The 13331-nt window shown below is 41.1% G+C and overlaps 1 protein-coding gene across 1 annotated transcript; it reads right to left on the bottom strand.

The window, feature by feature from the left end:
- Positions 1–5306: 5306 nt before the first annotated feature.
- Positions 5307–13117, bottom strand: LOC139369410 (macrophage mannose receptor 1-like). Its single transcript, XM_071108687.1, has 12 exons — positions 12976–13117; positions 12718–12819; positions 12483–12613; positions 12359–12398; positions 12097–12221; positions 11880–11983; positions 9308–9458; positions 7537–7651; positions 7257–7406; positions 6343–6485; positions 5788–5888; positions 5307–5460 (listed from the first exon to the last, which is right to left on the bottom strand). The coding sequence occupies exons 1-12, from the start codon at positions 13115–13117 to the stop codon at positions 5307–5309; spliced, it is 1458 nt and encodes a 485-aa protein (XP_070964788.1).
- Positions 13118–13331: the final 214 nt, after the last annotated feature.

The following is a 13331-nucleotide window of genomic DNA, read 5'->3' as shown; positions in this document are numbered from 1 at the left end:
TCTTCTATATGTTCAGGTAATGTTTACTCTCACCATCTATATTCTTGTGTTGCTATTTATGTGTACGGTTCCTTTCACCCTACAGGGCAATAGAGCGGGAGGCCCCAGCACACAGGGCCTAACAGGGCCACCAGCATCAGCCCCAGCCTAAACAGGGGCAGCACCTGGACCAGCCTCCAAACACTCAGACCTGTCTCAACAGGGGTGGTACCAGGCCCAGCCTCAAAACCCCCAGCCCAGCCTCAACACTCACACACCTGCCTCGAAAGGGGTAGCACTTGGCCCAACATCAACAACCCCGAGCCCAGCCACAACAGGGGCAGCACTGGGCCCAACATCAACACACCCAGCCCAGCCTCAACATGGGAAGAACCACGCCCAGTCTCAACATGGGCAGAACAAGACCCAGCCCCAACACCCTCAGACTTGCCTCAATGATGTGATTGAGATGCTTAATATCAACGATGTTTACAATGACGCCACACCCTTACTGTACCATTGTGACCTGTCACTATTAAATGTGGTGTGACGTGACATACTGTCTTTTCTTATCTCACGTACACTCCTTTACGTATTTATTTGACATTGAAGCTACAACTTTTCATTTGGCTCTATACGCCAGCGTTTTGGATTGGAGATCAAATGTTTCATATGTGGTGACTGTACAGAATGTCATCTTTAATTTAATAAATGGTAAATAATGTTGAGTGAGAAAGTTACAGAGGATCATACCCCCAAGACATGCTAACCTCTCACCATTACCAATAATAGGGGAGGTTAGCATTTTATATCATATCCCCAAGACATGATAACCTCTCACCATTACCAATAATAGGGGAGGTTAGCATTTTATATCATACCCCCAAGACATGCTAACCTCTCACCATTACCAATAATAGGGATGTTAGCATTTTATATCATACCCCCAAGACATGCTAACCTCTCACCATTACCAATAATAGGGGAGGTTAGCATGTTATATCATACCCCCAAGACATGCTAACCTCTCACCATTACCAATAATAGTGGAGGTTAGCATTTTATATCATACCCCCAAGACATGCTAACCTCCCACCATTACCAATAATAGGGGGGTTAGCATTTTTGGGGGGGTATGATATTTATACCTCTGTAACTTCCTCACTCATTTATTCACAATTCATTCATGATTGTCTTTAATCATGGTATTCTATTCTTCTTTACAATAAAAATGACCCCAAAGTTACACAATACATTATTTACCATTAATTACTATTACATTTCCATTTTAGTCATTTAGCAGACTTACAATTAGAGCATTCATGTTTAACATACAGTGACTTAACACACACCCCTAGACTTCTTACACATGTTGTTGTGTTACAAACTAAATTTAAAATGCAGTAAATTTATTTTTTTCTCTCACTCAACTACACAAAATACCCCATAACGACAAAGTTAAAACATATTTTTAGAAATGTTTGCAAATTTATTGAAAATTAAATATAATATAGAATTTACATAAGTATTCACGTCCTAAGTCAATACTTTGTAAAAGTTTTCAATACTCCATATATTGATGGACCCTGGTCAAAAGTAGTGCACTATACAGGGAATATGGTGCCATTTGAGACGTGCCCTTAATGACATTATTCACATTCTATGTAGGTCTTATGTACTGCATCTGTCCTGAAAACACAGGCCACTTTTCATCCATGGATATAAGGTTGGGTTAGGGTTAAGGTAATGGTCAGTTTTGGGTTTGGTCTATCATCTGGTTGTAGTTGGATGCTGGTCAGAAAAGTCCCTCATGTTGGGTATAATACCTACTTTTATAAGTGTGTGTCTCCCCCTACTGGCTGTTTTCTACAAGCTCTGTTTCTTCCTTCTATTACTGTGACCTTGACCCATAGAGATAGATAGAGAACTCATCTTTATTTGTTCCATTATAGCTCAATTCCATAGTGAAACCAAACCAGTTGACAAACTTGACTACTTTGAAATGGTGGAAGGATGGTGGAAACCCAGATTTTCTTCTCAGAGGACAGGAAGTAGAAACTGCAGTCAACGTATCTCCATTCCTCTTGACAATGCTGCTCTGTTGAAGAGCAAAGGTGAACATATTGAGAAAGTTAGCAAGTATCATTATACTCAAACCCATATATATACACACTATTGCTGTTGATTTTACTTCTAATTAACCACAGTTTATATCTCACCTATATCACAAAAAGCTTTGCCTGAGATGGCCTCTCAAGTCAGGTTGTTGTAACTGGTCTCTTTAGTCAGGTTGTTGTAACTGGTCTGTCTTTTTAGTCAGGGTGTGGTAACTGGTCTGTCTCTGTAGTCAGGTTGTTGTAACTGGTCTGTCTTTTTAGTCAGGGTGTGGTAACTGGTCTGTCTCTGTAGTCAGGTTGTTGTAACTGTTCTGTCTCTGTAGTCAGGTTGTTGTAACTGGTCTGTCTCTGTAGTCAGGTTGTTGTAACTGGTCTGTCTCTGTAGTCAGGTTGTTGTAACTGGTCTGTCTCTTTAGTCAGGGTGTTGTAACTGGTCTGTCTCTTTAGTCAGGTTGTTGTAACTGGTCTGTCTCTGTAGTCAGGTTGTTGTAACTGGTCTGTCTCTGTAGTCAGGTTGTTGTAACTGGTCTGTCTCTTTAGTCAGGGTGTGGTAACTGGTCTCTCTCTGTAGTCAGGGTGTTGTAACTGGTCTCTCTCTTTAGTCAGGTTGTTGTAACTGGTCTGTCTCTGTAGTCAGGGTGTTGTAACTGGTCTCTCTCTGTAGTCAGGGTGTTGTAACTGGTCTCTCTCTTTAGTCAGGTTGTTGTAACTGGTCTCTCTCTTTAGTCAGGTTGTTGTAACTGGTCTGTCTCTTTAGTCAGGAGTCATACTGGTTATATAAGAGAAAAATGCTTCCTTGATGGATCAGCTACTTGTTAAAACTCAGTTTCTTATTGCTACTGTAAGTGAGAGGCCTTTAAAAACAGACTGTGCAGTAGACAGCAATGTTCCCTCTAAACCGCGCATATGAGTGGCCGCTCACTTCCTCCAGGAGTGCTGCACAGAAGAAACGCCATGCTACACAGAGGTGGAAGAGATTGAACTTCACCGAGTTCAACCCCATTAGTTTGCACTATAAAGATCAATGTTTTTTTCTGTGATCGAATCTATATCCTATCAGCCCCTTTTCAATGCAACAAACCAAAACAAATATAACTTTGCAAGATTGAGTCTGTGATTTTGTTTAGGGCAGACCCAGAGCACAACGGAGTAGAATTTTATTGGCAGGGGTTGCCCACCAGTGGTCGTTCAATCACACCAGAGTGAATGCGCATTTCACATCAGTTCAGATCAGAGCACAGAATCGCTCAAGTGCACATTTCTTGATATTCTTTGCTAGTTGATGAGTTATTAGCCTGCTTCCAACTCACACCCTCAAACACATAGATCCCCTGAATGCAGCTCACTTTCCAGCCCACTTTCCAGCTCACACTCTCAAACACTTACATCCCCTGAATGCAGTTCACTCTCCAGATCCCAATCACCTAAATTCTAATCACCGTTCACTCACCTGTATGTCATTATCACACACTATTCAGTTCAGTTCTTTGCTCCCCATCACTGTGAGGTATTGTTTGTTTTGTCAGTTCCACAATAAATGTTTGATTTGTTCGATAAAGTCCATTTATGTCCAAGTACTTCCTTTTTGTTTGTGTGTTTAGTACACAATCCAAACTCACGAGGCGCGGGCAAGTCCAGGCGAAAGTTCAGATGAAAAGTCATATTACAGTTCGTAGAAACATGTCAAACGATGTATAGAATCAATCTTTAGTATGTTTTTAACATAAATCGTCAATAATGTTCCAACCGGAGAATTGCTTTGTCTGTAGAAATCCGATGTAAACGCAGGTCGCTCTCACGTGAGCGCACGTGATCAGCGTGTGTGATCAGCTCATGGCACTCTCGCAGAGCCCCCTATCCAAATCTATTTATATGTATTTGGACATAAATGGACATCGTTTGACATGTTTTGGATAGATTTGGATATATGTGCATATATTAGGAACTGGGCCTGAGTAGCAGGTAGTTTACTCTGGGCACCCTATTCATCCAAGCTACTCAATACTGCCCCCCAGTCCCAAAGAAGTTAATATTTCACTACTCATTGATGATGAGCCCTCGAGGACAGAAAAATTGCGACCAAGGTGATGGTGAGAGCTTCGAAAGAGATATATTTTATCAGGTGCTTGACAGTCTCACAGCTAAGCTGCAGAGGTGTTTTTCAAAGAAGAATTGCGAGATCATGCAAGGGGTCCTGTTTGCCTTTGACCTTTGAGTCAGATTTAGAGGACATCAATCATGAGTTTCATCAAACCAAGCGGCTTCTTGATAGGAGAGAAAAAAGTGGAAGGGACAGACCGTCTACTTTCCTTGACTTTGTTGTGTTTCTAGAACCTTCTAAAGATGTCTTCCATGAGCTATTTCGATGCTGTAAGATTTCTGTTGTTACACCAGTCAGCAGTGCTTCCTGCGAGAGAAGCTTCTCAGCTTTACTGATTAAAACCCACCTCAGGACAACAATGGTTGAGGTTAAGTCACCTCGGAATTCTCAGTGTTGAGACAAGGAGGGCAGGCTCCCCCAACACGGATGAGTTTGTGATACATTTTGCCAGTTCTCACCAGAAAAAAATCTGTGTCTTTGTTTTATTCTTATTATTAAAGTGATAATCATCGGTTAATAATTGGACTCACTTGTTTTTTAATAAGCATAAGCCTATGGCAAATCACATGACATGTTTCTAATAAAAAATAATGAAGAATAATTTTACAGAGTTCAGTATGTCTACATTCTCTCCTCTTAATCTAAACACAACAATTATTTGTCTTATTTTTTCTCTCTTCCTCATTCTCTTAATTTTCTTCTTCCTCCTCTGTCTCTCTCTGACACTAAGGCTCTATCTCAATTCGTCTTTCCTAGATTCCTCTCCTCCTTTCTCTTCTCCTCCTTCTCAACCCTATTAGAGGAGAAGGTCCAAGGTCCCTCCCCTAGGATTGTATTGTCCAATGTGTTTTGAGACAGAGGGGAGGAGAGAAGATGTGAGGAGGAATCAAGTAAGGGTGCATTAAAAAAGAACCCGTAGGCAAGTCTGTAATACAACTATTTAATCTCTTTGGTATGTTCATCTCTCACTTTAACCAATAGGTGGAATCATCACTTAACCATTCAGCACTGTATCCAACCAACATAATAATCATAATCAACATAATCAACATAATAACTATGAGAGAGAGAGAGAGAGAGAGAGAGAGAGAGAGAGAGAGAGGTTATTGTTACACCTCTTTCTCACAGATCCAGTTATGATTTGTGCCACAATTGTCATCATTCCATGTCTGTACAGGATCAGCTTGTCTATAGTATATCTCAACACAGTCCTCCTGCCCAGGGAACAGACCACCATTATTAGGCTGTCCTTTCCCCCAGTACCTAAACAACACAGAACACAGAAAACCAGACAGTCAGACACTGGTGAAAACATCCTCCTCAATTATAGACACAGTCCTATGTTTTTACAGTTTTAAAGAAACACTCTGTAAGATGTAATCAAGAATAGACCATTAACAATGACATGTATTTTTTCTATAATGACATTTTAAATCTAAAAATATGACTTGATTTCTAAGATACATCTCTAGTTCTCATTGAATGACATTCATAAGTAGAAACATACATTTTGATTAATATGATTGGAAGCAAAATATAATTGTGGTTTTTTATCTCCATATCACAAGATAAAATGGTCAAATATCTCACCCTGTGGTCAGTGATGTGCCGTCCACCCACTTCCAGGTCTCCTCAGTAACAGAGTCAGTCAGACCAATCCAGGCTCTCATGCGGAGGTTGAAGACAAATGTCTGTTGTCGAGAAAGATAAAGATAATGTCACCCTTAATATATTTATAAAATACTGCAAACATATTAGTGTACTGATGAAAAGTATACCTACTCCGCCTCTCTCTCTCTCTCTCTCTCTCTCTCTCTCTCTCTCTCTCTCTCTCTCTCTCTCTCACTCTCTCTCTCTCTCTCTGCTGTTTATGATCACGAGGTCTGCTCCTCTCCCCTTACAGTCCTCTCTGTTCTCTCTCACCTGTTCCTCTCTACTGTTTATGATCACCAGGTCTGCTCCTCTCCACTTACAGTCCTCTCTGTTCTCTCTCTCACCTGTTCCTCTCTACTGTTTATGATCACCAGGTCTGCTCCTCTCCCCTTACAGTCCTCTCTGTTATCTCTCTCACCTGTTCCTCTCTACTGTTTATGATCACCAGGTCTGCTCCTCTCCCCTTACAGTCCTGTCTGTTCTCTCTCTCACCTGTTCCTCTCTACTGTTTATGATCACCAGGTCTGCTCTTCTCTCCAGACAGTCCTGTCTGCTCTGCTTCCAGGTTTTCTTCTCAGTAGAGAGGAAGTACAAACTCGAGTCAAAGTATCTCCATCCCTCCTGACAATGCTGCTCTGTTGAAGAGCAAAGTTGAACACATTGAGAAACTTAGTCAGTATACTTAGTCAGTATACTCTATACTCTTACTCTATACTCAAAAACCCATTGATATATAATTATTATAATTTATCACAGTTTATATCTCACCAATCACAAAAAGCTTTGCCTGAATATGGCCTTTCTCTATAGTCAGGTTGCTGTATCTGGTCTGTAACTGGTCTCTCTCTTCAGTCAGGTTGTTGTATCTGGTCTGTAGCTGGTCTCTCTCTTTAGTCAGGTTGTTGTATCTGGTCTGTAGCTGGTCTCTCTCTTCAGTCAGGTTGTTGTATCTGGTCTGTAGCTGGTCTCTCTCTTTAGTCAGGTTGTTGTATCTGGTCTGTAGCTGGTCTCTCTCTTCAGTCAGGTTGTTGTATCTGGTCTGTAGCTGGTCTCTCTCTCTAGTCAGGTTGTTGTATCTGGTCTGTAGCTGGTCTCTCTCTGCAGTCAGGTTGTTGTATCTGGTCTGTAGCTGGTCTCTCTCTCTAGTCAGGTTGTTGTATCTGGTCTGTAGCTGGTCTCTCTCTCTAGTCAGGTTGTTGTATCTGGTCTGTAGCTGGTCTCTCTCTAGTCAGATTGTTGTATCTGGTCTGTAGCTGGTCTCTCTCTTCAGTTGCGTTGATTTTATAAAGGGAGAAACTCTGGAACAACTTATTCCTTTCATCCTCAGAATCTTTGACGACTCTGTTATCTACAAAGTATAAACACATAGTTACAAGCTAAACCCCCCGATAAATAGGCCTAATAACCTGCACGACTTACAACTAGGTGAATAGCAATGAAGTTGGAGACAGACTCACAGTAGACAGACAGGCCTATGATCCCAGCCAGTAGAACACACAGCAGCCCCAGAACCACTGCAACAACTAGGAAGGGTCTCTTCCCTGAGCTATCAGGCTCTGTGGACACATACAAGATACTTTTATGTTATTTTTTGGATGTGTGTGTGCGTGTTACTTGAGTGCTGGTCTCCTGGTCCATTATTAGGAGCAGTGTCTACTGTCTCTTCTCTCTTGGTGCTAGTCTCACCGTCTCTCAGGGTGTCTGCACTGATGTAGATATCCACAATCCTCTCCTCCATCTCACCTCTGTCAAACTTGACCTTCTTGTTCATATCTGGTTCAGCATAGATGACCTTTGACATCTTTAACAATGCCTGGGTCTTTCTTTCTATGTAGGTCTACTATACATTAAGTCTCTGCTTCTAGAATTAATGTGGTGGTCTTACAACATGGCCACCAGGAGGCGTCGTACGTCAACTGCAGGCCCTCTGTACGTTAAGTCTCTGCTTCTAGTGGTATCTCTGTCTCTGAATCATCTGTGTGTCTCTGTGTGTGTGACTACTGTAGGTGTTAACTCTAGGGAAGTATCAACAAAATGACACCGGTAGTTGTGGCTATGCTAATACAAAAAAAGAACAAGTTGGCATACTGTGTCTGTGCTTTTGAGAGATTGTTACAGTGATTATTGTTAAACAATTTTCTGCAGCACAATATAAATCATTCCATGTCTCTACATGGTCATCTTGTCCAGAGTATATCTCAACACAGTCCTCCTGCCCAGGGAACGGGACATGCTATTTGTGATGATGGACAGGACACTATGATACCAGGAAGATATAGATCATAGAGGGGAAGTGGAGAACAAAGACTAGCTGTTAACATATATTAAATATCATATGTAACAGCCCCAAGATAATTCAGGGAGTTTCCAGAACTCCTCCTTCCTTTCACCTTTCTGCTGATTTGGACCCTCTGTTTACTCCCAAATATTCATCAACATGTTCAGGAGGTTCAGGACTACAAACATGGGTCATTATAATGTCCAGACAATAGATTTGATACTACAAACTGCTCCAAGTGGATATTGAGGGTGGGTAGTTTTAACCAGTGAGGATGAGATGATAACAGTAACCCCCGGGGCTCTCCTCTACATTTACAGTTTAGCCATTTAGAAGATGCTCTTATCCAGAGCAACTTACAGGAGCAATTAGGGTTAAGTGCCTTGCTCAAGGGCACATCCACAGATTTTTCAAATAATCGTCTCAGGAATTCGAACCAACAACCTTTCGGTTCCTGGCCCAACGAACTTAACCGCTAGGCTACCTGCCGCCCTTTCTCTTAATGAACTTGATTGGTTGAGGAGTTTTTGAGTGACAGCTAGTTGAACCACTGAAAATATCCACTACACTTCCATCTTTTGGGACCCATATAGGAGAACAACAGTCAAATATGAGCATTTTATATTGTGCTTATATGTAAATTGACAACAAAGACTGACTGTCAAAGATTATTAAGTAACATCCTTTGATATCTCTACTACACTCATTGATTGGTGATACAGTCCCCTCCTATACAGTGTATGTAATGGTGGTTTGGTACTGTTGAGAATGTCATCACCAGGCCTAAATTGGAGCATGTAAATATCTGTAGAATATATTTGAATTAGAAGTTATGTGAATGCACAAAGTAAAATGTACTGAATTCATGTTGAACCTGATGATGTGTGAAACACAGGAAGTTACAAACAGGAAATAAGTAGGCCTTTTATTAATATAATACTACAAATAAACACAACAATAGATGCGTTTGCATGCATGTGTGCACGCAGTGTGTGTGCATGTGTGTGGGAGGTTGTGTGTGTGGGTTTGAGACAGAGAGAGAATGTCTGTGAGAGAGAGAGTGAGAGAGAGAGAGACAGAGAGAGCTACAGAGAGAGAGACACACAGAGTTAGCGAGAGAATGAAGGAGGAAGTTTGCTGCTGTATGTGTTACAGTATGTTGTCATGGTGATGTTAAACAGCTTTCTCACAAACCCAGTAGATTTTCCTGTCACATGACAAGTCATTCCATGCCTCCAGAGGACGCTGATCTTTACGTATCTCAACACAGTCCTCCTCACAATAGTCTAGTCTGCCAGCACCATTATCAGGCTGTGGTTTATGCCAGTACCTACAGGGTTAACAACAGTCAGATATCATGGTTAATACCAGTACCTACAGGGTTAATAACAGTAAGATATCATGGCTAATACCAGTACCTACAGGGCTAAAAACAGTCAGATATCATGGTTAATACCAGTATCTACAGGGTTAAACACAGTCAGATATCATGGTTAATATCAGTACCTACAGGGTTAAAAACAGTCAGATAGCATGGTTAATACCATTACCTACAGGGTTAACAACAGTCAGATATCATGGTTAATACCATTACCTACAGGGTTAACAACAGTCAGATATCATGGCTAATACCAGTACCTACAGGGCTAAAAACAGTCAGATATCATGGTTAATACCAGTATCTACAGGGTTAAACACAGTCAGATATCATGGTTAATATCAGTACCTACAGGGTTAAAAACAGTCAGATAGCATGGTTAATACCATTACCTACAGGGTTAACAACAGTCAGATATCATGGTTAATACCATTACCTACAGGGTTAACAACAGTCAGATATCATGGTTAATACCAGTACCTACAGGGTTAAAAACAGTCAGATATCATGGTTAATACCATTACCTACAGGGTTAACAACAGTCAGATATCATGGTTAATACCAGTACCTACAGGGTTAAAAACAGTCAGATAGCATGGTTAATACCAGTACCTACAGGGTTAAAAACAGTCAGATATCATGGTTAATACCAGTACCTACAGGGTTAAAAACAGTCAGATATCATGGTTAATACCAGTACCTACAGGGTTAACAACAGTCAGATATCATGGTTAATACCACTACCTACAGGGTTAAAACAGTCAGATATCATGGTTAATACCAGTACCTACAGGGTTAACAACAGTCAGATATCACAGTTAAAACATCACAATCCTAAATAATATACAGACATGTTTCACCTTAAATTCAACTTTGTTGACTGCTGCCATCAATGACAATAATCTGTATAAATAAAGGCTGAATAAATTGAAAATTGGAGCCTTGTTGTCAGAGTAGTTATCATCTCTTAGTCTGTGGTCTGTGTTGGTCCATCAGTTGAGTGTGGAGGACCTAGAGTATGAACAACACAGAGAAACAGTCCTTTTCCTTACACTGTGGTCAGTGTTATTATAACAGTAGTAAATTGCCTTGGGTTGGTCAGTGTTATTAGAGCAGTAATATATTACCTTGGGGTGGTCAGTGTTATTAGAGCAGTAATATATTACCTTGGGGTGGTCAGTGTTATTAGAGCAGTAATATATTACCTTGGGTTGGTCAGTGTTATTATAACAGTAGTATATTACCTTATCACAGACAAACTGAATTGGTCCACTCACACAGACAGCATCGTGAAGAAGGCGCAGCAGCGCCTCTTCAACCTCAGGAGGCTGAAGAAATTCGGCTTGTCACCAAAAGCACTCACAAACTTCTACAGATGCACAATCGAGAGCATCCTGGTGGGCTGTATCACCGCCTGGTATGGCAACTGCACCGCCCTAAACCGTAAGGCTCTCCAGAGGGTAGTGAGGTCTGCACAACGCATCACCGGGGGCAAACTACCTGCCCTCCAGGACACCTACACCACCCGATGTCACAGGAAGGCCATAAAGATCATCAAGGACATCAACCACCCGAGCCACTGCCTGTTCACCCCGCTATCATCCAGAAGGCGAGGTCAGTACAGGTGCATCAAAGCTGGGACCGAGAGACTGAAAAACAGCTTCTATCTCAAGGCCATCAGACTGTTAAACAGCCACCACTAACACTGAGTGGCTGCTGCCAACACACTGACACTGACTCAACTCCAGCCACTTTAATAATGGGAATTGATGGGAAATGATGTAAATATATCACTAGCCACTTTAAACAATGCTACCTTATATAAATGTTACTTACCCTACATTATTCATCTCATATGCATACGTATATACTGTACTCTATATCATCGACGGTATCCTTATGTAATACATGTATCACTAGCCACTTTATACTATGCCACTTTGTTTACATACTCATCTCATTTGTACATACTGTACTCGATACCATCTACTGTATCTTGCCTATGCTGCTCTGTACCATCACTCATTCATATATCCTTATGTACATATTCTTTATCCCCTTACACTGTGTACAAGACAGTAGTTTTGGAATTGTTAGTTAGATTACTTGTTATTACTGCATTGTCGGAACTAGAAGCACAAGCATTTCGCTACACTCGCATTAACATCTGCTAACCATGTGTATGTGACAAATAAAATTTGATTTGATTTGATTTGATTTGGGGTGGTCAGTGTTATTAGAGCAGTAATATATTACCTTGGGGTGGTCAGTGTTATTAGAGCAGTAGTATATTACCTTGGGTTGGTCAGTGTTATTAGAGCAGTAGTATATTACCTTGGGTTGGTCAGTGTTATTAGAGCAGTAGTATATTACCTTGGGGTGGTCAGTGGGGTGCCATCCACCCATATCAAGTTCCCCTCAGTAACAGAGTCAGTCAGACCAATCCAGACTCCCTTGTTGAGGTTGAAGAGAAACTCCTGTTGTTGAAAAAGATACATAAATATTCTCTCTCTCTCTCTCTCTCTCTCTCTCTCTCTCTCTCTCTCTCTCTCTCTCTCTCTCTCTCTCTCTCTCTCTCTCTCTCACTCACCTGCTCCTCTCTGCTGTTTATGATCACCAGGTCTGCTCCTCTCTCCAGACAGTCCTCTCTGCTCTCCTTCCAGGTTTTAGTATCATCAGACAGGAAGTACCAACTGGAATCAAAATTCTGCCAGCCTTTGGGACAGGTTTGTTCTACAAGATGAAAACATGAATTTCTTTCAATTTACCACACAGGATACTTAAGTAAAAAAATTCAGTACACAATAAAGTGTGTGGGATTAATGAAAATGTACTATTGTATGTTTACTCACCGAGATTGGTAAGCCTCCCACTAAGAAAATCTCTCTCAGTCTGTAGCTGGTCTCTCTCTTTAATCAGAAGGCTATAACTGGCCTGTAGCTGGTCTCTCTCTTTAGTCAGGTTGTTGCAACTGGCCTGTAGCTGGTCTCCCTCTTTAGTCAGGTTGTTGTAACTGGACTGTAGCTGGGCTTTCTCTTCAGTCAGATTGCTGTAACTGGCCAGCAGCTTGTTTCTCTCTGTTGAGTTGTGATGATCAATGACTCCATCTGTAAAAGGGAAAGGTTTATCAAACATGTAACTAAAACACCATTGATGATTAAGTATAATTAAGTAGGCTACTTAATTCTCAGTGACAACATACTAAACTTACAGTAGACAGACAGGCCTATGATCCCAGCCAGTAGGATAACACACAGCAGCCCCAGACACACTGCAGCAACTCCAGAGGGTCTCTTCCACCACTGAACATGTACTGAATCACAAATGATTAAAGATCTTTGGTAATGTGTTTTACTGTATCATCCAGGATTGAGACAAATAAAGCTAGAGTTCTACAGGGTTATCACACCTGTATTTGTTTGTGTGCTTATGTGTGTGTGTGTGTGTGTGTGTGTTCGTGCAATCTTACCAGATTCAACAACTCCATCTCTTGTACTGGACTTGAAGGCTTTTACGTTGGCATATAATTGGTCATCAATGTCTGTGTTCTTCATTGCATCAGGCTCATCGTCTTCAAATCCATCTGAGATTTCATAAACTTCCTCTGACATCTTAACACACTGGTGGTGAAATACAGTAACTTCTACTTATCTCAACTCTAATATACGTCTGTATCTATGTGTTCTCTCTGGACTGTCCAGCATCTGTGTGACTTATTATAATGATACATGTTTTAAACAGTTAACCACAGTGAAGAGGAAACTGTCAAATCAACACCACACTGGTCATCACGTGACTTGCACCAGCCAATCTAAACATGTATGT

Source organism: Oncorhynchus clarkii, chromosome 17, assembly GCF_045791955.1.
Source record: "Oncorhynchus clarkii lewisi isolate Uvic-CL-2024 chromosome 17, UVic_Ocla_1.0, whole genome shotgun sequence".
NCBI classification, from domain to species: domain Eukaryota; kingdom Metazoa; phylum Chordata; class Actinopteri; order Salmoniformes; family Salmonidae; genus Oncorhynchus; species Oncorhynchus clarkii.
Note: the sequence above shows the minus strand (reverse complement) of the source record. Positions and strands in the feature narration are given on the sequence as shown.